The sequence below is a fragment of the Leucoraja erinacea genome, chromosome 26 (assembly GCF_028641065.1).
Source record: "Leucoraja erinacea ecotype New England chromosome 26, Leri_hhj_1, whole genome shotgun sequence".
Classification (NCBI taxonomy): domain Eukaryota; kingdom Metazoa; phylum Chordata; class Chondrichthyes; order Rajiformes; family Rajidae; genus Leucoraja; species Leucoraja erinaceus.
The window spans coordinates 28,187,901-28,214,132 of record NC_073402.1 but is presented as its reverse complement, the minus strand read 5'-3'; the positions used below and the strand labels follow the sequence as shown (position 1 = coordinate 28,214,132).

Genomic DNA, 26,232 nt, shown 5'->3' with positions numbered 1-26,232 from the left:
GGTCACAGTTTAAGGATAAAGGGGAAATCTTTTAGGACTGAGATGAGAAAAACATTTTTTACACATAGTAAATATTACGGGTGAATCTCTGGAATTCTCTGCCACAGAATGTAATTGAGGCCAGTTCATTGGCTATATTTAAGAGGGAGTTACATGTGGCCCTTGTGGCTAAAGGAATCAGGGGATATGGAGAGAAGGCAGGTACAGGATACAGAATTGGATGATCAGCCAGGATCATATTGAATGGCGGTGCAGGCTCGAAGGGCCGAATGGCCTACTCCTGCACCTATTTTCTATGTTTCTATGTCTATGTATTATGTGGTCAATGATCTTAAATCAGAAAATAATTACATCACACCAATTGTTATTTTGGCATGAATTTTGTAATTTAGATAGTTACGAAATGTCTACCTCACAGCTTACAATGGTTGTACATATTTTAAACAACGTATTAATTGAATAAGTTACAAAATAAATTCAACCTAATTAATAATGCTCTGTTATTGCTCCTTTTTATCTTGCGGCGATTTTCACTCAAAAAGCAATTCCTGAGATGAACAAATCTAGTTAATTTTCAACTGCAGCCAAAGTGAAAGAAGCCATACTCAGGAAATAAGAGATTAGTTACTATGGGATTTCCTGAATAATGATGATGGCAGCAAAAGTTACAGGATCTTTTTTGGGTTGGTTTCTAAGCAGGCAAGCCTTTTCAAAACATTTTATCGGATTAGGCTTTCAAATGATTAAAGGAAAACACTCTTGGCGAAAGATCACTGCATGAAGTTCTAGTTCCAAATCAGGTCCTCCCACAAAGAGAATGGAAAATGTGTTAAGAACAAGCACGTAACTGCGTGGGCCTGGTTTCTGATTCAGAATACATTCAATTGTGACTAGTGGGTCCATAAAGGAGTAACGTTAGTTAACACTTTGCCTTGCAAACTCTCAGAAAATATCAGCAGCAGTAAAGGCACTATCCCCAGACAACCAAGCATGACTGGCACACAAGATACCGAGGGGAAAGAGGGAGGCTGCACAGAAGACGCGTCTTAACCATTCTGCATTTTTATACCCCCTCACTGAGAGTCAGTTGGGTTCCTACATTGTCTGCCACAGCTAGTCTGATCCTTGTGTTGCCTGCAAACAGGATGATCATAGATGTAAATTTTCTCACGAGTTACCTTTTCCAACAATCTCTTTATGCGAACACAGAGGAGCACCTTGGACTGCCTCCAGCAAGTATTGGAGTTGCCTTGCAAATTGTCCTGATGTCAGCAGGGTGACTCTTTAAATGGCAAATAAATGAAGAACGCAACACATTGTGCTCTGCATTTTCTTTTCCCCCAGTGATAATTCAATGATGGCTGTTTTCTGGATCTGGGACTTCCAAGCAGTTAAAACATATGCTGCACATCATTGGTGCACGTCTGATAATGGAAAACATTGATTGTGCTACTGGAAGTGCCCACATCGATTTAAGAATTGACAGAATTTTAACCTGAAAACGATCACTAACATGATTTACTCTTGCTTTGGATCACACTGTGCCAAAATAAAACAATAACCAATCCAATTTCTGAGCAGATACATACGAATTAAAAGCACATTTCAAACTGGTAAAGGATAAGATTTCAAACATTGTAAATATTACGGGGGTAAATGTGGAACAAGCTACACAAAAGAATATCTTAAAAGGTTAAACGTTCAACAAGATTGTACAAGGACCTCGATTTTTATTACCATCCATTCTTTCAAGCACCACTCAGTTCTAATTAATCACTGATGTAATATCTTAATCCCATCTGAATCAATTTAACAAGATCATTTGTTACTGCAGGCCCCTCACTCGAGAGGTTAAAAAACAAGATATGCAATGTAAGCTGACTTACACGCACTGAGATTTGAACATTTCTTGGAATTCAAAGTTCGATTTAAAATAACTTGGAAATACATCAAACAGGAATTTGTATCACACCAGCATTTTGTGTTTATCTTAAGAATTTATATAAAAATATACATGCCATTAAAGGACCTGCGAGAATACAGGTGGCCACTGTGTTATATTGGGAGAGGGGAGAGGGTTGCACTCCTAGAAAACAATCAATATCGTGATTCTCCATAAAATCAAAGTCTTTTATCTGCACATGCGTCAAGAAACCAGAATTGAAAAAAAAAAAATTACATTTACCTACTTTTTTTCTCCCCACATAAATTCAAAGAGAGCGAATTTTTGGATTTATGAATTGAGGGAAGCCTGTATGTGTTTTCATTATAAATACATTAAAACTGGTCAAGTAAGAACGGTGGATACATTTTTTGGCCGGATTAAATGTGATATAGCTATGGTGGCAGGCACTTTAGATAAGAGCTTCTAGAGGCAGCTGTGGAAATTATTTCAATTTCTAACTCCGGCAGTTTTCACCTCAAGTTCAGCCTGTCTTGTTTTGCTCCTGAACTATGAAATTTGTTTTCCAAATCTCTGCAAAAAGTTTGCTGTATGATCAGGAACTCTACAGCCACTGGCCTACTGTACCATTTACTGAGATCATGACTGATTGGTGTTTCAACATATTCCAAGCCTCTAGTCAATTCTCAACTATCCAGTTCTGCTATAATGTGAGCTTACATAAAGCAATTGATGAATTAGGGAATACTGTTTGTATTACAAGGGCTGAAATGGTTATAATGCAATTTTGATTGGGAACTAGACAGCCACTTAAAAGTTACTTTGGACATAATGAGCAGAAAAACCCCATAATGGAAAAAAGAGTTGCAGCCAAGACCTTTACATATAATCTCACCACAGCATTCAGGCGCCACCATTTCATAAAAACACAGCTACTAGATTCACCATGGGGAAGCCATTTAAATTGACAACGATCACTTCTATTGATACTTATGCAATGATACTCCATTTAACAATGTAATACACAGCCTTTAGTATTTTTACAGTAAAATACACAGCCTTTAGTATTTGTATTTTATAGCAACAAAAATAAACTTAACTACTTTAAAAAAACCCTACTTTTGAAAATGCTGCAGGAAAAAATGTTGTTAGTGAATCTGAAACTCTCTAGCCCCCTAACCCCACTTTCCCCCATTGATACAACTGGTACGCTAATGCAATTTTCTATAACACAAGATTTGTTCGTAATACAACTATGATATAGCAGAACTACCTGTATACTTCCAATAAGTCCGTCTTAATTGACCCTGCACCCAGATCTTTTGGCAGAAAGAGTCATACATTTCCAAGGCATTTGGAATTGAAAGAAAGTCGAAAGAGTTGTTTTCTGCATCTGGCTCTGTGATGTATTATTGCAAGAAAACTATATTTTAATGAAGGAACAAAATATCATACATACTTGGCTAATAATTACAATTACAAACTTACTTCTTCTGTGCCGGCTTGAATTGGTCCGTTGACATTCGTGGTCCTAAAAGGCGAGTGTGCCGAGAGGCGTTTATCCCATTCACTGGGGCGAGGATCAGGTACAGACTCCATAAAGTTCCGCTTTAGTTCACTGATACTAGCATGATGTTTCATTATTTCATCCTGGGTTTTGTCGAGATCCTATTACAAAACAATTAAGCAAAGGAGAAAGATATTTTAAATTTCACTCATTTTTATTAAAAGTTGAAAGGCCTGCACCATTCTCAAAGGACCATCATAAAATTAATTTGTTAATCGCCATGTTTTAGAGAAAGCAAGCGAATACTAGATATTTTACAAATAAATTTAAAGATACATTTCTGTATCATTAGCTTTGTTATTCAAATTTAGTGCAGAATTTTATTGGAGCATAGTAGATGCATTCTATTTTTAACCACTTTTTTCCTTCTTCCCAAGGAGGATAGTCCCCTTAATGAGGTTGGGCCTTGTGGTGACCCTCTAGTATCTTACCCAACTGGTCAATCTTCATGCATGAAGTTGAAAAATGGCTGTTGACAGACTATGTGTTTTGCTCAGGTATTCTAAACTGATCCCAAATCTATTCTCAGCCAATCCACCCACTTTCTAGTCAGGGTCATGGGTTGAATATTTTCCTGGCTCAGGGAGGTATTAAGGAATTTAAATTCTTTCCTCCCCCCTCCCCCCTCCACCACTGCCAAAAAAAGCAAATAAAAATTTGACTGACCATTTCAGTGTATACCTCTGCACAACGTCAAAGTCTTCAAGTAAACTGCTCACTAGTGAACACTCTGAAAATCAATGAATCAATATGGAAAGGAGAAAGCAACAAATCTTCCAAGATGTATGGTGGGGTCATTAAGCAGCTGTACCACAAATCCTACTTCTCTTTCAGCTGCCCTACTAACTTACCACAATGTTTGAACACAGGCACAGATGAAATGGAACACACACAATGCCAGAAGCAACAAAAAAAACGTTCTGTTTTCTTTATAAGCTTATGGATAGGAAGTTGGCAAAATAGTACATTGCAGCATAAAGAGACAGTGAAGAAGGAGCATTACATTTGTGTTTGATATGTCCAAAAATTATAAATCATTGATTCTTTGCACTTTACTCTCCTGTTTTTGTGCAATAAGCAGCATTCTGCTGGTCCATAAGTAAATTTTGCTGCTATTTGTGCGAGAACACAAGAAACAAAAGTGGGAGGAGACCATTGAACCTTTCAGGCCTACTCCAACTTTTAAGTCGGTCATGGCCGAATTTTTTCATCTCTCAGTGACTTTTCTGCACTTTTCACCACTCGATTCCCTTTATGTAGAGGAGAACCCAAAATAAGCTGCTGAATGTTTAAAAGGAAGCCCGATCTGAGAGTAATATTTTACCATTTAAAATATTATTTAATATTTTAACATTTAAAAGTAAAACAAAGGTAATGGGAACATTGCTAAATACCAAGATCCAGAATCAATCCCAATTAGACCATAGGTGCAGGAGTAGGCCATTCGGCCCTTCGAGCCAGCACCACCATTCAATGTGATCATGGCTGATCTATGGTTGATTCTATGGTTGATGCTGAAACTGACGTGAGAATAGATTATTTATTGTGTAATTTTTCAATGTAATGATCCATGATGAATCGACCGATCTTTATCAGACTGCATCAAGAAATCCTGTCTTATGGGAACTTAGATGCAAATCAGGTGATTAGATTTAGAAAGTCCAGCTTTCATGATTAAGTCTGAAATATACGGGGAAAAAATGATGAGGTAATAAAACACCACAATTCCAGTTCCTATTCCCAGTTTGTAGTGAATTGACAGAATTCAGCACAATTTGCAGTTTAAAAAAAAATAATCAAAAGGTCTCCAATATTTTATCACTATTCATAATACCTCCTGCAAAGAGCCCATCTGAACACTAAATAAAAAGATCTAGGTATAGCTGCCCTGATGTGGAATATAGAGTAGCTAACCCCACACATTTAAAAAGCACAATCTGCGGGAGAATGGCTCAAGGAAAATATTATCAGGGTGTTATTGTCATGTGTCGAGATACAATGAAAAATATTGTTATTGTTACTGAATGTAAGTGAATGTCATCAGGAGAATGAATGTTTATAAGGAGGTATATAAAAGGTATATATAAAAACCTTGTTATTCTGTTGATGGAAAAATACACCAGTTAAGAATACACATAATTGATGAATTTACCTTGGTGCACAAAAGAGGGTGCTGTTCTGCATATTTTCTTTCAGCTTTCTCACACTACATTGCCATTGTACAATTATTACACATTTTTTCTGTGTCTTAGTTGCCTCACTAAAGTACTTTTCTGTGAAACTTCAGAACAGGTAACATCTATTCATCTATTTTCTAAAATAATTAGTCTACCTATACGGTACAGCTGTCTTACAGCTTCCTCACAGCTCCAGTAACCCAAGACTGAATCTGAGCTCTGATGTGGTCTGTGTGGAGTTTGCTTGGCTTTGTCTGTGACCACACGGGTTTCCTCCGGTACTTTGGTTTCCTCCCATATCACAAAGATGTGCTGATTGGGGGTTAATTGTCTGGTGTATGTGGCTGGTGGAAAATTGAGGGGGTGTCAATGGCCCCATGTGAAAATACTTGCATGTGGAGGAATTGATTGGTTTCTCTGAGGGATAAAGTAGACTCAATGAGCCAAATGGCATCTTCTGTGATATAATGAGATGTGAAATATGAAGCTCAAAGCCTCATTAGCATTTACAATTTCTAGGAAATAACTTGCGAGATGTTGAATTTCAAATTCATCTTCTTTAAATATAAATTCAAGATATCTTCATTCTCATCTTCAGAAGCCTTTTCCCAAGGTGGAGATGTGAAAGGCTAGATGGCATAGCTTTAAGATGAGATGGATAAAGTTTAAAGAAGGGACAAAGTTTAAAGATGCGTGGGGGCTAGTTTTTATACACAGAGAGTGATGGGTGTCTGGAGTGAGCTGTCAGGGTTGGCGATGGAGGCAGATACCATAGTGGCATTTAAGAGGCCTTTGGATAGGTACATGGATATACAGGGAATGAAAAGATATAGATCACATGCAGGCGGAGAAAATTAATTTAACTTGCCCTCATGTTCAACTGTACTGTTATATGTTCTCTACATGGCAAGAGAGGAGAACAACAACCATGGAATAAAATGCACAGGTCAAACATAAGTGATAGTCTTCTGTAGATACCATACATTTTATGTAGTTAGCAAAAAAAGTTTAAACTCAAAAGGAGATAAGGTCATATTATGTTTCTGATGTTTTCTCCTCATTCATTTGTTCAGGGTACAAATACACCACTGACAATGCTGGCAATTATTATCCTTCCTTAATTGCTCCTGTATGGAGGAAGTAGTTGAGTCAGCTGCACTGCTGGATCTGGGGGTCACATAGAGGGCAAATAGGGTAATGATGCCAGGTTTCCTTTCCTGAAGGACATTATGATATTCCAGTAGATCCATTTCTTTAAAAATAATTCTAGATTCATTTCCTGAATATACATTTCTCAGCTGCAATGGTAGGATTCAAATTTGTGTCACTTGATCAGGAGTCCAGAACTATGACAGCTCATTCAGTAACGGATGTAAATTACCCAAATGGAACACTGTCTCTTTAAGCCAAAATGCATCATTGTGGTTTCAAGAATCACCAAAATGTGAGCAGTGAATCTTACTTTAATTTATTCACGGAAATACATTGCGTGCAACATCACCAGAACAGCGTTGCACAGGTTCCAAAATAGTTCTCATTTTGTTCAATTGATCTAACTACACACTTACAAAATGGATCATCTTAATAGACCACTTTCCCATCCATAATTTCAAGCAGCTTAAAGGAAAAAAAAGCACAAACATGCCCATGCTTGCTTATAAAGAAAGAAGCAGGGCTTTTATTAACAAAAACATAATAATGTATGTGTCTTGTTTCACATGCAGCACATGCAAAATTGTGTTAATGCAGCCAAAGAATGAATGCAGAACTGTAGGCTAAAGACAACTTGATGATAACAAGCTTTCAGTTCATACAAACCTCCAACATTAAATTGCTATGCCTGACATAAATGTTTTCACCCTCAATTTTCTTTGATCTCTTCTGCGAAATGAAAGAAGGGAAAAAAGAAAAGCACAAAAATTAAAATGTTGTTCTTGTGGCATTGCAAAGTAGCAAATAAAAAGTGTCCAAAAAAACTTCCATTAGCGCAGCAGAATCTATACGGGATGATCATGGAACCACAAGAACACTCCCAGATTTGATCAAAAAAGAAAAAAAGCAGAATGTGGCAATTCATTATTGATGAACAAACATAATGCTATAAACCAAAGGAAACAATTGTGGAAACAAGGACAAAGACCGAGCTACAAAAACGCCAATAATGCTAACCTTGCGCATTTTAACGACTTCTTCTCCTTCAGGCTTTTGCTGTATAAATGTTGTGGAAAGAGATGAAATTTAGTGAGCCATGTCCTCATGACTTCCAAAAAATTTAAAATGATCTAATACTTGAACTGGTTTTCATTCCAATTCGGAAACAAACCTGTAATTTATCATTTGCTGTGGTAGGAATTGGAGTGGTTTCAGTTTGCTGCGCAGGGGCCTAGGTCATCAGAAATAAAAAAGGAAATACTCAAAATTAATTTTATTTTCAGGAATCTAATTTTACATATTAAAATGTTTCAAATCTGGGTTGAGTAAAATTTTGCATTTTGAAACTTTCATTGTAACTTTCATTCAATAGCAGGTTAATTGTTCCATTTTCAATTGATCTAATTTGATCTGTTGACAATAGATATGTTTTAACTAACTTTTCAAATTAAACTGACAGTTTTCAATAGAAAGGAATTAACTTCTGCACATACAAGAGACTGCGGGAATCAGAGTTAAAGGGCCTGTCCCACTGTACAAGGTAATTCAAGAGATCTCCCGAGTTTCCCCCGATTCGAACTCGGAGAATTATGGTAATAGCCGCTCCTAGGTACTCGGGGCTCTCGTGGACATTTTTCAACATGTTGAAAAAACTTCACGAGCTTACCGCGTTTCCCGAGTACCTGCCGTTAGCGTTACGAGCCGCTAAGAGACGTCCCGAGCTCCGACGTACCTGCTACGTACATTCTACATACTTACCACGAGTTAGATTTTTGTTTAAACTCGGGAGAGCTCTTGGGTAAACTCGTATAGTGGGACAGGCCCTTTACAAACCATCTACTGGAAGAACTCGGCATGTAGAGCAGGATTCATGGAGAGAAGTGGATGGTTAACTTTTCAGATTGGAACCCTTTATCTGGACAATCCAGGTGAAGGTTTCTGACCTGAAATGTCGACTGTTCATTTCCTTCCACGGATGCCACTCAACGCCTCCACTCCAAACCGAGTTCCTCCAGCAGATTGGTTCCTTCTGTTTATCCTTCATAAATATATGTAAACCTTGATGTACACAACTGCATCCGATATCAATAAGCTTCAACAAATCAAAACAAAAACCCTCATGTATTACTGTGAATACACTGCAGTAAAAAGGTAGCATCTGCTGTTTCTTTAATAAAGGCAAAAGAATTAAGCGATACATTGAGCAAATGTGGCTCTTCCCGCAAATCAGTTGCTGCTCCATTTCAAAGGCAGTACATGTTCAAACAGGTAAAGCACGTTATCAGTTTGACACTCAACTACCAATAATGAATAAATAATTAGAAAAAATATTTGCACATAACCATTAAAAATCTGGTGGAGGCTTGTGTACCATTTTGACCATAAAAGAAAGGAACAGAATTAGGCTATTTGGCCCATTGTGCCCCACCATTCGATCTTTTATACTCTCCTCGTAACCTTTTATACTCTTGCTAATTGAGAACAATTAATTGGGCTTCACTAAAAATACCCAATGACGGCTTCCACAGTAGTCTGCGGCAATGAATTCCACAGATTCACCACCCTCTGGCTAAAGAAATTCCTCCTCATCATTCTGGGTGGCGCATTAGCGCAGTGATAGAGCTGCAGCCATACAACAGCGGAGAACCTGGTTCGATCCTGACTGCGGGTGCTGCCTGTACAGAGTTTGCACATTCTCCCTATGACCTTATGGGTTTTCTTTGGGTGTTCTGAGGCCATGCCCTCTGGTCTCAGACCCTCCCACTACAGGAAACATCCGCTCCACACCCATTCTACCTAAGCCTTTCATTATTCCATGGATCTCAACAAAATCCCCCCCCATCCTACCAAACTGCAGTGAGTTCAGGCTCAGAGTTATCAAATGCTCTTCAAATGTTAACCCAATCAACCCTGGAATTTTCAAACAGATTGCTAGGTTTATTTTTAGGATGCACTTCCAATTCTTCCTTGACAGGTTTATATCGCAAAGTGAATAATAAAGTTGATCTGTTAACAGTAATCATTCAGCTCACATTTTCAGTCCTTTCATTTGGCAAAGAAAACATGAATTATTCTTTCTTAAGTAAAAACACACATCTAGAATGCAAATTGCTTAAAATACCACAGAAGGCTGCTAAACCGTACCAGATAATAAAACCTGTGCTCGGACTAGATTCTGGATGATTTAATTACTAAAAAGGTTTGACATATAGATTTGTAGGCTAATTGGCTTGGTACAAGTGCAAAATTTGTCCCTAATGTTTGTGTGTGTAGGATAGTTTCAACGTGTGGGGATCACTGGATGGTGCGGACTCAGTGGGCCCGTTTCCACGCTGTATCTAAACTAAACTAGACTAAAAACATAAAATCAGTTCAGGGCATACCTTGACTTCTTGGGCTGGTTCAGATCTTCTGTCAACCAGACGTTCTTCTTGTTTTATTTTACCCTTTGCTTCCTGTTCAACTGCATTCGATTCAGTCACTCTTGTTGTATCAATTGTGGGGGGGCTACTGACTTCCACCGAATGACTCTGAGATATTGTTGGCACAGAAGTGGTAACTGGTCTTGGACTTTTGTCCGGAGTCACAACTACTGCAGCTGTAATGAAATGCATCAAAGTCACTCACTGGTAATATGAAACATTATTTTAATAAAGTATTTGGTACTTATTTCCATTCGCTAATTGCTTTGTTTCCTGCTCCACTGATGCTGCCTGACCTGCTGAGTGCTTCCAGCACTTCCCGTTTTGGTGACTTGACTCGTGTACATTTTTTAAATATTTGAATATTTAAAAATATAGAGACAACATCTGAGTAAACATAGTGAGGTTCCACCGCAGCTAACTGATCAATGCCTTCTTTGGAAACGTTGGGACAGACTCTACAATTCCTTAAGGAGGGCAATGATATGTGGCAGCATCTTGCACTAAACATGTAGTGACTAAACCCCTGAGTGGACTCTCATACAGATATGCTGAAACTGTGGCTGTGTACATTTATCTTCATGTCAAGAGCTTTGCCAAAAGATATGAGACTCCTCCTTGCAGGCAAAGCAGACCACTTCCAAAAGACGTGGTCTGCATTTATTGATTTACCACAAGTATAAGGTGCAACAGTAATTAAAAAAATAAATGGTGCCAGGATCTGGTAATGGAGGATGAAAAATATGAAGTTGGTATATCCCTTTTTGCGTGTTTTTTTAAATAATAGAGCAATTGTTTCTCTTTCTTTCTTTCTTTCCTAGGGTCTATTTCTTAACTTTCTTCGCTAACTCTTCCTCTAATGGGCTTTTTTCTTTCAACACTTTCTTGCACTATCACGACTCTTTCTCACTTTCTTTACTTCCTTTATTTCTATCTTTCTTAAAGCTCAAAACATGAAGGGGTACAACAAATGTAATAAGATATATGTGGCTTGTACTACTGTAACTTATTGTACTTCTAATTTAAAAAAAAAAAAAAAAAGCTTTGCCATTCATTCAAAACTACAAAAGTAATTACTCTGCATTTTAGAAACCAGCACAAATTTAAGCATGCACATTTATTATGTCAAAGGCTTTGTTAATCATTCAAAACTACCACAAAAGTACTCATTACCTTGTATTGAAGAAAACAGCTGCTATTGATAAATCATTCTTATAAGAGCATTTGATTTGGATGACTATTTAATCCACACTTTGTGTTTACTTGATTGCAAAATCTTTCACAGCACCAAAAGCGAGTGGTTAAAAATAATAATTTATCTCCAGTTTAAGTTCTAATCATCATGTTTAGAAAAAAAAAATTACTACATCAACAGAAGAACTTCAGATGGCGAGTGCAACCAATTTCTTGTTGAGAAGGATAGGATGAAGAAACAGGAGCACCACAGAGCTTCAAGCCAACAAACCAGTACCTGGCTGCTCTTTGGGTGCTTCAATGCATCTGTGCTCAGGATCCTCGTCCACTGGTAATTCAATGCAAGTTTTTGGAAGCTTACGTTTAGCTGGAGAGAATGTGTACATTTTACCATTTTACATGCACACATGGTTAGCAGAAATATACCATTTACAGTTCCTTTTATTCGAAAATCATGTTTTGTCTTAATTAAGACAATAGACAATAGGTGCAGGAGTAGGCCATTCGGCCCTTCGAGCCAGCACCTCCATTCAAAGTGATCATGGCTGATCATCCCCAATCAGTACCGCGTTCCTGCCTTCTCCCCATAACCCCAGACTCCACTATTTTTAAGAGCTCTATCTAGCTCTCTCTTGAAAGCATCCAGAGAACCCGCCTTCTGAGGCAGAGAATTCCACAGACTCACCACTCTCTGTGAGAAAAAGTGTTTTCTCGTCTCCATTCTAAATGGCTTACTGCTTATTCTTAAACTGTGGCCCCTGGTTCTGGACTCTCCCAAAATCGGGAACATGTTTCCTGCCTCTAGCGTGTCCAAACCCTTAACAATCTCATATGTTTCAATGAGAAGAAAAACGTTTTAAAATAATTTAAACTTTATTAGCATATCGTGGATTTGAAAAGTTCCAAGGGAAATCATTAATTTCTGGAAAGGAAAATGCTGCTTTCGGATTGTAATTGCAAATGTCCAAAAACACAAAATATATTGCAAATGCTAAAAAACAGAAACTTCTCAGCAGATCAGTCAGCATCCGAGGGCGAGGGATGCGATACGTTTCAGGTGAATAATGAAAGGATGCAACAAACTATCACACAGCTTGAGCTTGCTCTGCCATTCATCAAGATCATGTTTGATCTTCTACCTCGGCACCTTTTTCCAGTACTTTTCCCCTATTCTCGTCATGCCCAGTGATCTGTTTTCAATGAACACGATTAGTGAGCTCCACCGCTGTCCCAGGTAGAGAATTCCAAAGATTCACCATTCTGGAAGTAGAAATGTCTTCTCATCTGTCTTAAACTGCCAATTCTTATTCTGACACGGCACCCCCTGAACTTCCACTCCTCAGCACGAGAAACATTCCTCCTCCATTAAGCCAGTCAAAGCCTTTAATCATTTACTCCAATTTCCTCCAATTCCTCTGCATTCGATAGAATGAATTCCAATCTACTCAATCATACAGCAAACCTGCCAACCCTGCAAACAGGTTGGTTGGTGCTGTGCCTCTTTAATGGCAAGTAAAATCTCCCTTGGGTGACCTCAATACTTCAAGAGTGGGTTCATGAAGGCCCAAGACAATTGGAATAAAACACCTTTACTTCCATAATTAAACCATTGTGTGATAATGGCTACCATAACATTTACTATCTTAGTCACTTGCTATAAGGGTAACCCTATAGAGATACAAAATCTTGAAGGATGTTGATCAGGTGAATATTCATTGTCACTTCTGCAGGATGGAAAGAGACTAATACCTCAAAGCAAAGGTTTAAGGTGAGAAGGAAAAGATTTAAAAAGGGATCCGTGGGGCAACTTTTTCCATACAATCTGCCAGAGGAAGTGGTAGCTGCATTTAAAAGTCACTAACAGGTACATGGACAGAACAGGTTTGGGAGCATGTGGGGCAGATGCAGACAAATGGGACTACCTTGGATCGACATCTTGCTCGGCACGAACAAGTTGTGCCAAAGAGCCTGTTTTGGTGCCGAATAGCTCTGATTGCCAGAACCACTTGCAATTTCTAATGTCAAGGGAAACGGAATCAAATCAACTATATGTATTTAATATCCCAAAGAGATAGTTTCATTTTAGAATGCAAAAAGGCTGGTAAGAACATCATGAGTGGAATTTTCCCAATTAAAGAAAAAAATAATGTAATAACCAGCAAATAAAACAAGATTTTAGCACCAGCCACTTCCTAGGTTTCAACAAGCTGTTGGACAACTACATTTTCACACATAGTACTTATTACATATGTTAAAAAGTCAATTGCTATCCTTATCTAATAGATACTGTAGCTTTCTGGGAAACTTAGTAACTGCAGAAACGATTTGAATGTGTGATTTCTATTGAAAGCAATATAATTTGATAAAATAAACTAGCCATCAACTTGCTCTGGCTATCTTCAGTAGTTTCAATTAAAAAACCCACTGAACATTACATTGGTAATAGGTGGTGTTACCCTATAGTTTCAAAGATACTGTGCAAGTAAGGATGTTTTATTTATAATCCCAGATAAAGTTACCTCCATCAAGGCTTCTGGATGCCCGCTTGCTTGCAGTACGTTCAAAACGGGGCGCTGGTCTGTCAATTAGGGCACTTGCTTCCCTGGTCTGCGCTTGTGTTCGACCACTGTAACGAAATTTGGAACCCAGGGACAAGAACTTGCTTTTTGCCGAGGATTCTGGAGTTGTTAGCCTACTGGGGAAAACGTCAAGTTAAATAGCATATGGAGGCAAAGCATACAAGAATATTCTAATATTTTTCTCTTTACTGTGAAGGCAAAAAAAAAAAATCAAAATGTTGTCAAATAAATCTTTATGGGTACTTTAGGCTTAAAGTTTGTTTTTGTTTTCCTGGCCATGCAAAGAATTCATACACACAACTAAGGAACTTTAGTTCATGGTAGTACAGCGGTTGAGTTGCTGTCTTACAGCACTTGCAGCGCTGGAGACCCGGGTTCGATCCCGGCTACGGGTGCTGTCTGTACGGAGTTTGTACGTTCTCCCCGTGACCGCGTGGGTTTTCTCCGAGATCTTCAGTTTCCTCCCACGCTCCAAAGACGTACAAGTATGTAGGTTAATTGGCTTGGTGTATGTGTTAATTGTACCTAGTGTATTGGGTGGTGTTAATGTGCGGGGATCGCCGGTCGATGCGGACTTGGTGGGCCAAAGGGCCTGATTCTGCGCTGTATCTCTAAACTAAACTATATTAATTATTCAATTAAAGTCTTTTATGGGATAGCTTTTAGGTTTTTCAACTTGAATTACCGACAGGCTGAACTTATAGGCGATTGCAAATGGGAAGATCATAATATTAATGTTAAATATTTGAATCAATAAACATTTACATTCTCTGCAAATTATTCTTTACTCCTCCAGCTGTGTGTTGTAGATACATACCTGAAAAATGTATGATTTTCCACGCATACTTTCCACAATTTTTTGGCAGCACGGTAATTGGCCAGCTTAAACCCAATAGTACTTTCACACTGATCCTGATAAATGAATGCAGAACAGATAAATAATTCCATCATCACTAACTTGCACAAAGAGTTGGAGTAACTCAGCAGGTCAGGCAGCATGCCTGGAGAACATGGATAGGAGACATTTCGGGTTGGGACCCTACTTCAGGTCTGAGGAAGGTCCCCGACACCAAACGTGGTCCGAAAAAAGTTCTGAACCGAAGCATCGCCTAGCCACGTTAGAAACATAGAATATAGGTGTAGGAGTAGGCTATTCGGTCCTTCGAGCCAGCACCACCATTCAACATGATAATGGCTGATCATCCAGAATGAGTTCACTAGGGATGCTGCCCAACACGCTGATTACTCCAGACTCCAGCACTGCCTTTTTTGTAAAGTTCCTGGTTTCAACACAAACTTGCAGCTATTTTTTTTAAAGCGTTACAAGAATCGCCACAGCTTGAAGTACTGACAATAGACGTCACACGGTTGCTAAAGCACTGAGAATATGACCCATCTTTTGTATTTTTACACATTTGCTGTGTAAACATGTGCTTAATTAGTACTACAGAAATATAATGGATCACATTCCATAGTCAATGACAAAGATACCCTACTTGTCAATGACACCTGACGAATACCCTTTAAGTTACAAACTATTCGGATTTGGGAATATATCTCCATAAATCCTCAAACCTCATACTCAGCAGCATTGTGGCTTGCAGTTCTGCTTCATACTTTTGTGCAATTAAAAAAAAATCTATCTCCTTTCTACAGAAGGCCTTACTCCAAATTTGGCCTCACCCATAATTGATTGATTAAAAGATACAGTATGGAAACGGGCCCTTTGGCCCAATGAGTCTGCTCTGACCAGTGATCACCTGTTCACACTAGTTCTATTTTATCCCACACAATAAGGGAAATATACACCAGGGCCAATTCTAACCTACAAACCCGCACTACTTTGGGATGTGGGAGGAAGCCGGAGCACCCGGAGGAAATCCATGCGTTCTTGGGAAGAACAGTCCACCTCCAAACAAACATCGGAGGTCAGGACCAAACCCAGGTCTCAGACACTGAGACATCTGCTTTACCATCTGCACCACTGTGCCATCCTCTACAGGAGATATTTGTTTTATTCTAACTAACCAACTAGTTTTCTTATTTTTCTATTTCTAAACAAGTCTTCAAACTGAAACATTAAGTCTTTCTACCAAGGAGGTCTGACCTGCATTTTTTACTTTTATTTTACCCAAGAATAATATCCTAAAACAGGAAGGATTTAAAAAGTAGGTGGCACTGGGTTAAACACAATACCAGAGATATTACTGCTTTCACGAAAACATAGTATAGGGCAGAGCAGAAAAGAAAAAAATCTTAATGAGATCTAACAACAATTTATTCTGCCCACAGATGGCGCTACATCTATTTTTTTAAACTCAAACATTTATAGTCTGGTTCATGTTTACTGGGATTATTCTCTTAGGGCCCTGTCCCACTGTACGAGGTAATTCAAGAGTTTTTCCGGGTTTCCCCTGTTACGAACTCGGAGAATTACGGTAATAGCCACTCGGGGCTCTCGTGGACATTTTTCGACATGTTGAAAAAACTTCACGAGCTTACCGCGTTTCCCCCGAGTACCTGCCGTTTGCGTTACGAACCACTAAGAGACGTCCCGAGCTCCAACGTACCCGCTACGGACTTACCACGAGTTTGATTTTTTTTAAACTCGGGAGAGCTCTTGGGTAAACTCGTGTAGTGGATCAGGCCATTTAGTTTCACATCACACAACTACACAACTATGGGCACTTATATGGACAACAATAAATTGTCCATATAAGTTCTATAAACAACAATACTTCCAAACACCCACTATGTCCTGAGGAATTGAGAAAGACACAAGAAAACCTTGTGCATCAAACACAACATTGTACATGACGACCATGAGGTAAAACAGCTTTTTTGGCTATTTATCACATTATTATTTCCACTTTGCTAGCTGTAGAATTCTTGTTGATTTTACTTGCATCAGAACAATGATATCTCAAAAGCACTCAATTGACTGTCGGTAACATCAGAAAGCCCAGATGTTATAAAAATAAAACATGATACGAATTGAAACTTCATTATTTCAAACACCAAATTAAATATAATTAGTTTGCTTGGATAACTTCTGAAATGTTTTCCCAACTCTACTCTGTTTTCCAGTCTCTTCCCATTAAAACAAATCAAAATATTGTGCAATGGCAATTTCTCTCTTTTCCAATGTCCAATTTTCCCTTGCCATTACTACACAGGTGAGTAGGAGTGATCGTATGCAGATTAAAAAGAACAGAATGACTAACATTTAACCAAATACAACTAACAACAAGTATGTATCTCTTTATAAGAGCTATGGAGACTTGGTGACTGAATATATTCAAGATAGGGATTGTTAAAATTTTGGATATCATAGGAAACAAGCAGGAAACTGGCAGCCATAATGACAAACAATTAGCTACAATCTTCTTTAAATGCAGACCAGGCACAAGGGTGCAAATGACCGAACCCTGATTCTATTTTCTATGTTAAACTAATGTTTAACATTGTCAAATAAAGAATATCTATAATCCTTGTTTTCCTATTTCAAACTAGCTAATGGGTAGTTATTTTCTAGGAATTCAATAAATGAATGTGTGATATACAGCTAACATCGCAGAATATAGAATTCATAAACAGTGCAGGAGTGTGATACATTTTGAATATAGCTATGGCAGTGTCATGATTATGCTACTGAACTAGAGTATTTGAATTCCACTTTCAACACTGTAGCATTAGAACTTCAATTCGCTGTAAAATAAATCAAGGGATATGAAGCCACCTATAGAAATGGATCAAGACAGTGTGCTTGTAGAACTGATTCACTGCCATGTCCAAGCATTCGTCTTCCTGATCTGATCTGGTTTACGTGCAACTCCAAGAGGCTATGTTGTTCATGCGTAAATGCCTTTTCAAGTGGTCGACCAAGTAACTCAGCTGTATGAAACTATAGAACAGCAGTTCAAATACAAAGATTCACCCACAGCTCCTCAGGACCGCAAGGCTCGGGCAATTAATGCTTTTATTGTGCTTAAGTACCCAAATGTGAGCATTAGCAAAACTCACAAATGGATATTTAAGCACAACAAAATATGCTTAGAACAAAAATCTTTTCAGAAAATTCTTAATACAGAACATCATGATGGAAAGTACTTGCTTAAAGTATGTAGATGCAAGAGTTAATTAATATTTTAAACCAAAATATGAATAATTTCACATTGTAAACTTGTATTAAACTGGAGACATACCTCTCCCGGACGAATTTTAACGAAGAAACTGCTGCGTTTATATGAAATTTTCAGAACCTTAGGCCAGGCAAAGCGATTTATTCGGAGTCGGTCTTTATACACAAGGAGGCCACCAGACGATACCCCAAGCATGATGTCCACTCCTTCCAAGTCCTAAAAGCCAAAGTAATTAAGGGTAGTGAATACAAAGAGCTGTAGTTTGCACCAAGGAAATATATTTTTTGTTTATCCTCTTATGCTAAAAGATTATGTATTTGTGGAATTAAAAAGGTCAAAAAAAGTTTTAAGTCTTCTCATTGTGCACTTAACAATGATTGGTAAAATCTGTTCAACAGATGCAAGAATGAGAGTCATTTCTTCATTCAAACTTTGCTTATAACTATCATTTTTAAATTATACATCTCCCCAATTACAAAACTCTAGACCCAAGGCACTCTGAATAGGTCTTGCATATTTCATGTGTCGAAGGAATTTCATCTGCTGGGGGATGAAAAATGGGTAGTTTATAAAGGGGACAAACTGCTTCATCTCTACACAAATTGACAGTTTCTGACATTGCCTGGGTAACCTATAAATTTCACCAAAGCTTGGTAATTCATAACATAAATGACCTTCCACCACGCCTTCACCGTATTTATCTGGTTTCAATTAATTTAAGTGGTTAATAAAATTATACAAGTTACGTACAGTATATAGCACATTTATAAATTAATGTCATGGGGGTCAAAGGATAAAAGCTTTTTGTGGGTAAGAAGGATTAATAAATCACTTGAAACAACATGCTGCAATGCAAGCAAAAAAAAAAAAAAACTTGTATTTTTCCTTATTTTGGTAATATTTGAAAATGCAGAAATAGACAAAGATTCACGGGTGACATTACCAGAATTGAACAATTATAAATAAGAGTTCAACTGTGGTAAACAGACAAAAAAAAAAAAGATAATGTGACTGAAAATGCAACAACTATAGCACTGAAATGCTTTCTGCAGAATTAAGACTTGTTGAACTGGGATGCTATTTTAATTGTTCCAATTAGCATTGATACAAGCAGTCATTCAGCTCTACTAATTTTGAGATAATTATTACAGCACAGGAGGCCACCATTTGGGCAAGCTCCTGGAAGAGCAATCCCATGGTCCCCCCCCCCCCCCCCCCCCCCCCATCTAATTTCTTTGTAGCCCAACAATGATATTGAGATTCTGCATTCCTACTATTTGCAAATGTTACCTGTAACCAAAATGGTTAAAATATTTGCATTTTTAACTATTGCATTCAACTATCTATTCTAATTGAAAAACCAAATGATACATTAATACACACTGGTCTTCAAACTATTCAACAGTGCCTAACATTATGAATCGTATCCCACAGACGTTTAAACATTGGGAAGCGTTATAAGCTGCATATAAAATTACATTTCAACCATTGGACTATCTTTTGCACACATGCACTATTGGTTTCTGTATTTCACTTTTCATAAGCAAGGTTGGGCTACATCGCCCTCAACCATTGCAATACTGGTTTCTGGATCTTAGTATGTTTCCTCTCTTGTGACACCCACCAATGTTTAATTGTGCATTTCTCCTAATAGCTAAATCACTGCTTTGCTAACAATGGTTTAGAAATTGGAACATTTAAACCGCAGTCATTAACAAGATTGAATTATACTGCTAGCTCCAAATATTTACGTTAAGCAGACACAAAAGGCATAGACAGACATTATGAAATTAAACATTCTGCACCAGTTTCTTGCATTAGTTCCTACAGATAAAAGAGACAAGCAAATGTTTACAATTTGACCTGCAATGTTTTTGATGAGGAAAACTGAATATTTAGTGTTTTGTAAAAGAATTAATGAACAGATAGTGTACCTTTGCAGGATGAAAATCTACACCATACATTGAAAGCTTCTTAGCATTCTCCAAGAATTGCAGATCTGCTTGTGCAGGTGTCATGGCCCTAGGAAGAAATAGTTTAAAATACTTAAGCACTTTGATAATCGAATGTCTCAATATCATAAGAGATTAATATTTCCTTTGTCTTTGAAGGAGAGCGTCTGCTTTTTTAAATATAAACAATGTGACAAGTTACCCAACCAGTGTAATGGAGACCCAGTCCATAACAGTCACCACTGACAAATATCCAGTAGCTATCATAATGGTATTATGTCTGTATGATCAGTTCTCCCGACAAAGAAAATACGATTATATCCATGGTCTATGCTGTTAGCTCATTTGAAATGCTTCAATTGATGCTTGGATTAGATACGAGCAAACTAATCACAATTTTCAATGTCCTTCACCACAGATACACATCAATGCAGTCTGGCTTTGCCTCGTCATCAAAAATCACAGATGTCGCCCATCCACAGAATATATACAGCAATAATGAGAGCAAGCAAATTTTGGAAGTTGGAAGGAAAGGCATAATATGGCCACTTTCATTATTTCACTTTTCAGAAGTGAAGGGTCTAGTGGGTTACATAGACCTCACCATTCAGTGAGACCTGCTGCGGAGCTCACTGGCTCCAACCTTTGACCCAGCTTGTTATTGGGACCTGGTCAAAGGCCTCACTGAAGGCCACAAAGGCAACATCAATTGCAATGGCCTTGTCAACAAATATTGTTCTCTTCGAAAAATTCATTTGTGTTGGTCAGACAGCATTTCCTCCTAACAAGGCCATGCTAATTATCTTTGATTAGTCCCTGCCTCGGTAAACTAAAACTAAACTTAGATGAATTGATCAATAATTAAATACAGAGCAGTTTCCTACTGTCTACCCACACAGAAAACCATTGTCTTTCATCCTCCAGTCTACTTTCAAGTTCCTGTATATTCAATGACAGACCCTTCAAATCTTGAGGTATCAATTTTGTAAACAAACATTTGGTGTAAGGCTTTATTGAATGCCTCTGAAAATCCATCTTCCATGCTCAGTTTATCAACATTCTCTAGTATTTCAGCAGAAGAATTCAAATCAGGTTAATGAAACACAATTTGTCTTTAAATATATGTTTTTACAAATCTTTTATCAACTCAACCTTGTCCATGTGCCTGTTTTTGTTTGCTTTTTGTTTACCACTTTGAAAAGCTTCCCCTTAACCATTAGTATGCTAATATCTATAGTGCAACTAAGATACTGTTAATTTCCAAAGTGCACCATGAACAATAGGTATAACCATATTTAAAAAATGACTGACCAATTTCCAAGATGGCACCAGAGATATTTATCGAGGAAAATAGAATTATGGTCACATGAGCATTTCAACCAGCAAACTTCCAAGTTAAAAGGTTTTTAATTTAAGAATGAATACCTGTGGGTTTTATGAAGCTCCTTTATTTTTTCTTCCAGTTCTTTTGTTTGATTTGGAGCCAACCTTAACTCTGTGAGATAATCTGTTCCATGTAGCTCTGGATCATATTCGCCCAGCTCTGACTGAACTGTATACGATCCCAAAAGGGCAAGAGTAACAAATGAACAAGGCAAACATCCAGTAATTATGTCCTGACGCAGCTGAAGACATAAGTAATATCTGAAAGAACACATTTGTAATCAATTGTATTTTAATAAGCTATTGGAAAGAGTAAATTTAAAGCACAAGTAAATTCCACGTAAACAACCCTAAATCATTTTGAATAAAGGTTAAATAAACATATAATAGATAACTTGGGTAATGACATGTGTTGCAGCTTAACTGTGTAGCCAATCGTATTGGCAATGGTTTGATAATGTATTATAAAGAATACATCCCACTTCCAGTGGAATAACACTAACTGCATGTTCCACTCCAAGCCACAATAAATCCCAATTTAGGAATACATAACTATTCTATCATCCTCACTGGGTCTAACTACCATGAGTAGATGAGCGCTACTTGATCAGTCACATACTGTGGGAGAACCGCAGCAGTCAAGTAGCTCATTAGTACTTTCTCAAGGACAATACGTGTGGGCTTCTCTACATAACATAAATGAATGAAAAAGAACAATGAAAAATAAGGAAGTAACAGGTGTTTGGAAATTCACAGGTTAAGGTACAGAGCTTGATCGTGTTCAAAGCAGCAAGTGAGTAGCATTATAACAAAAGCATGCTGCCTGTACAGTGCATGCACAGGGTGACTGGTAACAGATGAAAGAAAAGCAGTTATCCAATGAGGGTAGAATATAGTTTGCAATAATTGTAGGGAACATAAAAGGAAAACGACATATAAATGCAAAACAGTCCAGAATAATCAATAAACAAATATAAAAAAGTCTGACAAAATATCACAAATTATAATAAAGTTGCAGCTGTGTCCTTGGAAGAATTAGTCACAAAGTTGTACAACATGGAAACAAGCCCTTTGGCCCAACTCATCCATGCCGACCAAGTTGCCAAATCAAGCTGGTCCGATTAGCCAGTACCTGGACCATTTCCCTCCACATTTTCCTATATATACACCTTTCTGTGTCTTTTATGTGTTCTAATTTTCCCATGCCTATCACTCCCTTCAGCATGGATAAAGGACTCCTATTGTTTACCCTTCATCAACAAAACATATTTCCCATCCACCTATTTTCAGGCTTAGCAGATGGCTCATTTTCTGAAAAAAAATGACCACTCATTAAATATCTACACTGAGATCTAGTGTTTAGTACTGCATCCAATTTGCTTTCAAATCTGTCAGGAAAAATACCCAAAAGGAAACTGGTCAAAGTAAAGATTCCAGAAACATACAATTTGGATATTAAAAGGATTAACTTGCATAATATGATTCTTAGTTTAACACATTAAAAAAAATGTGAACCCTCAAAATCAAAACAAAAAAGGCCCAAGGATGCCGACTGATTAAATATAAGCAAAAAGGGGTTTGAAGATTATATGCAAATTAAAAGAAAAACATACAAAAATTACAAATACTTTGCAGAATTAGTGAAAATTAGCAACATTTTCGAATCAACTAAGTTTTAGACTATTGGGAACGAGAAGAGATTTTTTAGCCAGTTGGTGTCAGAGAGGCATTAAATATTTTATGGATCCACCAAATGATGCTCAAGGACATGTCATAACGGAATATAACCTAAATAAAGATTCTGCACTGGTCTTAGCTCTTAAATATGATCCTCAACTATCAGTATTATGTGATGGGAATACTGTTAATGTTATAATAGAAGGGGGCAAATGGTTTAGAAAAAGAAACTAAAATAGATCAAGCTGCTTACTTGGACCTGAATACAGTGCCTGAAAAAATGGGCAACATGCTTAAAAATGCAGTAACATTCCAGGCAATTCTTTGAATTATTTAGAGAGTCAATTATCCAGGGGGTAAGCAGCTCAATTTCAACAAACAATTTAAATGTTTTTTTCAGAACATGAATTAAGAAGTGCAAAGTACACAAAATTTGGCATTTCAGCTTCCTACTGCTATCATAGTGCATTCTGTTTTTGTAATATTTGACTGAGGGAATTATAATACACATGGATATGATTAGTTTATTTATGGGATAAAGAGTTCTCAAAGCCATAATCGTGACTCATTAGCCACATGGGGAATGGAGTGGCACAGTAAGTAGAGCTGCTGCCTCTCAAAACTAGTGACGAGTGTGCAGATTTACTGGCTATTGCAAGTTGAACACAATCTGTAGATGAATGGTAGAGTTTGGAGGGGTGGGGGCAGAGAGAAATATGGGGAGAGTAATGGACACAAGAGACTGCAGAAGCTGTAGTTATTAACAAAAAACTTAGTTGTGGAGGATAGTAAATCAGGCAGCATCTGTGAAGGGAATGGACAGATAACATTTCAGGATGGGACCCTTCAGACTTATTGTTGTTCATCCCCTTTACAGATGCTCCCTGATCCTCTGAATTCTTACAGTACTTTTTTTTTTTTTTGGGGGGGGGGGGGGGGGGGGGGGGGGAAAGAATAAAATAGGTTAGGTTAGGATGGGTGTGAAAAAGCATGGGTAATTTTCAGTCCTCACTTGGTGTGCTGAAGATGTTTCGCTTATTGTGTTGTGTCTTTCTAGGATTCTATGATGCTTAAACGCTTAGCCTCATGTAACTGGAATGAAATATATGCAGGGTTTAACCATTACATTACTTTTTTTTTTTTTTTCAGGAGTAAAGTCTAATGTTTTCAGGGTACTTTGGAGCACCAATATTTGATAAATACATGAGGTCTGCATCAACTGATTGTTGGAGAATATCATGGGGGTGAATTGCAAAACAGTGCTCTCTGTCGGGAACAATAAATCACCAAAATATTTATGGGATTTTCTCAACTATCTAAATATGTATCCTAGTAACTGCAGTCAATTTCACTCTAATGACTGTGAATACCAACAATTTTGCTGGCGTTATTACCACAAAATCCAGATCTTTCATGAAACAGATCTGGAAATAGTCGAATCAACTACAAATGCCCGTTTCATTAGTTTTAAATAATCCGCTTTCAGTACGCTATGGAATATTGTAAACAATAGTCTTCTAAATAATATTTTGAGCTACCTATAAATAGTTGTTAAAATCCTAACCAAATTACAATCCAGCCCAGCACGTTTTTTATATTTAACCATCTTAAAATTATTCTATTTTCTACTGCCGTGAAATGAGTGTACTTGCACAAGATTTCAAAATTTACATTATTATTTTACACACATTTGTAATTACATGGTAATTATATTTAGTACCCATGCATACCCAAGCAAAGCACTTAACATTTTCAAAAACATTATGATCAAATATATGATTGATTAAAAAAAATTAAGAGAACACAGCTGTACACCTTGTTATATCTTCAGTCAGCTGTGCAGGGTCTGGAGGGTAAAACTTCACATTGAAAGTAAAATCCCATGGACCACCTGAAGCAGAAAGAAACAATGTGTTGTCATTAAACCCGGACCGTCTACGATCCACCAAACCTCAACTCACTTTCTAACTTAAGTCCACAACCCCCAGCCCACCCACCCCCCCAAATCGTGACCCTGGCCCATGGATCACAGCACCACTACACTTCCCATTGACTCCACCCTACCTGCTCCATATTTTAGCTCTGATCACCAAGTTCCCAATTGCTCTACTGCAGCTTTGGCCCTGTATTACCTAGATTCCCTTCTCCGAGTCATTGCTTACTTCCAACTCTGGCTGTGATCCCCATCATCCCCCATCAGTTGCAAGTTCAGGATCTAGACCTGGCCTTCAATGATAATTTATTTTGCAAATATTCAAGGCATTAAAGTCAGAGAGACCATTGAGAGAATGCGTCCAAGTGCAAAACAGAATTTCAAAAAAATCCAAGCCATCATGAAATCCCTAATGTGTACAAAATAAAAGTACTGCTTATGCCAATGTTACATTACCAACATGTTCAGATTTATTTGGTGAGGAATTTATAAACAAGTAGCTGTGGGCAATCCTTCAAGGATCATTTAAGATCTATGTTGCACAGACAAACTATTAGAAGCTTTGGAATACATCAGACAATAGAATCCTGCTATTGCGTAAACCAGATAAGTGATTTTAGATGGATTGGATGAGAAAATATCTTACCCTGCATTTGCTTCTTAATCTCTTTGGTAAGATCCAGCCAACTCTGAAATCATAAAAAATTGTTACATGAACTGCTTGTTTGACAAATATAAATCACATTGTGGACCAAATCCTGAACAATAGGTTCAACATATGAGTGTAGTCGCCACAACTATAATCATAAAAGAAAGCTCCTTTAGCATATTCAAAAGGAAGAAAAAAAATAAAAATAACCTGTAGCCAATACCTCCTAATCCAGGCATCATTCTGGTAAACAACCTCTGCAGGCTTTCCAAAGCCTCCACATCATTCCTGTATTGGGGCGACCTGATCTACACGCAATACATAGAAACGTAGAAAATAGGTGCAGGAGTAGGCCATTCGGCCCTTCGAGCCTGCACCGCCATTCAATATGATCATGGCTGATCATCCAACTCAGTATCCTGTACCTGCCTTCTCTCCATACCCCCAAATACTCCAAATGCAGCCTAACCAAAGTCCTATAAAGCTGCATCATGACTTCCTG

At 37.8% G+C, this 26,232-nt stretch overlaps 1 protein-coding gene across 13 annotated transcripts in view; it reads right to left on the bottom strand.

The window, feature by feature from the left end:
• Positions 1 to 26,232, bottom strand: part of LOC129709885 (protein 4.1-like) — a 99,210-nt gene that overhangs the window by 21,953 nt on the left and 51,025 nt on the right. For 7 of the 13 annotated variants that reach the window (XM_055656539.1, XM_055656540.1, XM_055656544.1 and 4 more), the window contains 12 exons: positions 25,728 to 25,770; positions 24,964 to 25,039; positions 21,514 to 21,732; positions 20,071 to 20,158; positions 18,200 to 18,352; positions 14,812 to 14,906; positions 13,935 to 14,110; positions 10,183 to 10,397; positions 7,971 to 8,030; positions 7,817 to 7,855; positions 7,466 to 7,528; positions 3,392 to 3,571 (listed from right to left, as the gene is read on the bottom strand). In XM_055656539.1, coding sequence (XP_055512514.1) covers positions 3,392 to 3,571; positions 7,466 to 7,528; positions 7,817 to 7,855; positions 7,971 to 8,030; positions 10,183 to 10,397; positions 13,935 to 14,110; positions 14,812 to 14,906; positions 18,200 to 18,352; positions 20,071 to 20,158; positions 21,514 to 21,732; positions 24,964 to 25,039; positions 25,728 to 25,770 — 1,407 coding nt within the window. The remainder of the gene's footprint in view (positions 1 to 3,391; positions 3,572 to 7,465; positions 7,529 to 7,816; positions 7,856 to 7,970; positions 8,031 to 10,182; positions 10,398 to 13,934; positions 14,111 to 14,811; positions 14,907 to 18,199; positions 18,353 to 20,070; positions 20,159 to 21,513; positions 21,733 to 24,963; positions 25,040 to 25,727; positions 25,771 to 26,232) is intronic. The other 6 variants (XM_055656541.1, XM_055656551.1, XM_055656550.1 and 3 more) reach the window with 3 other exon arrangements.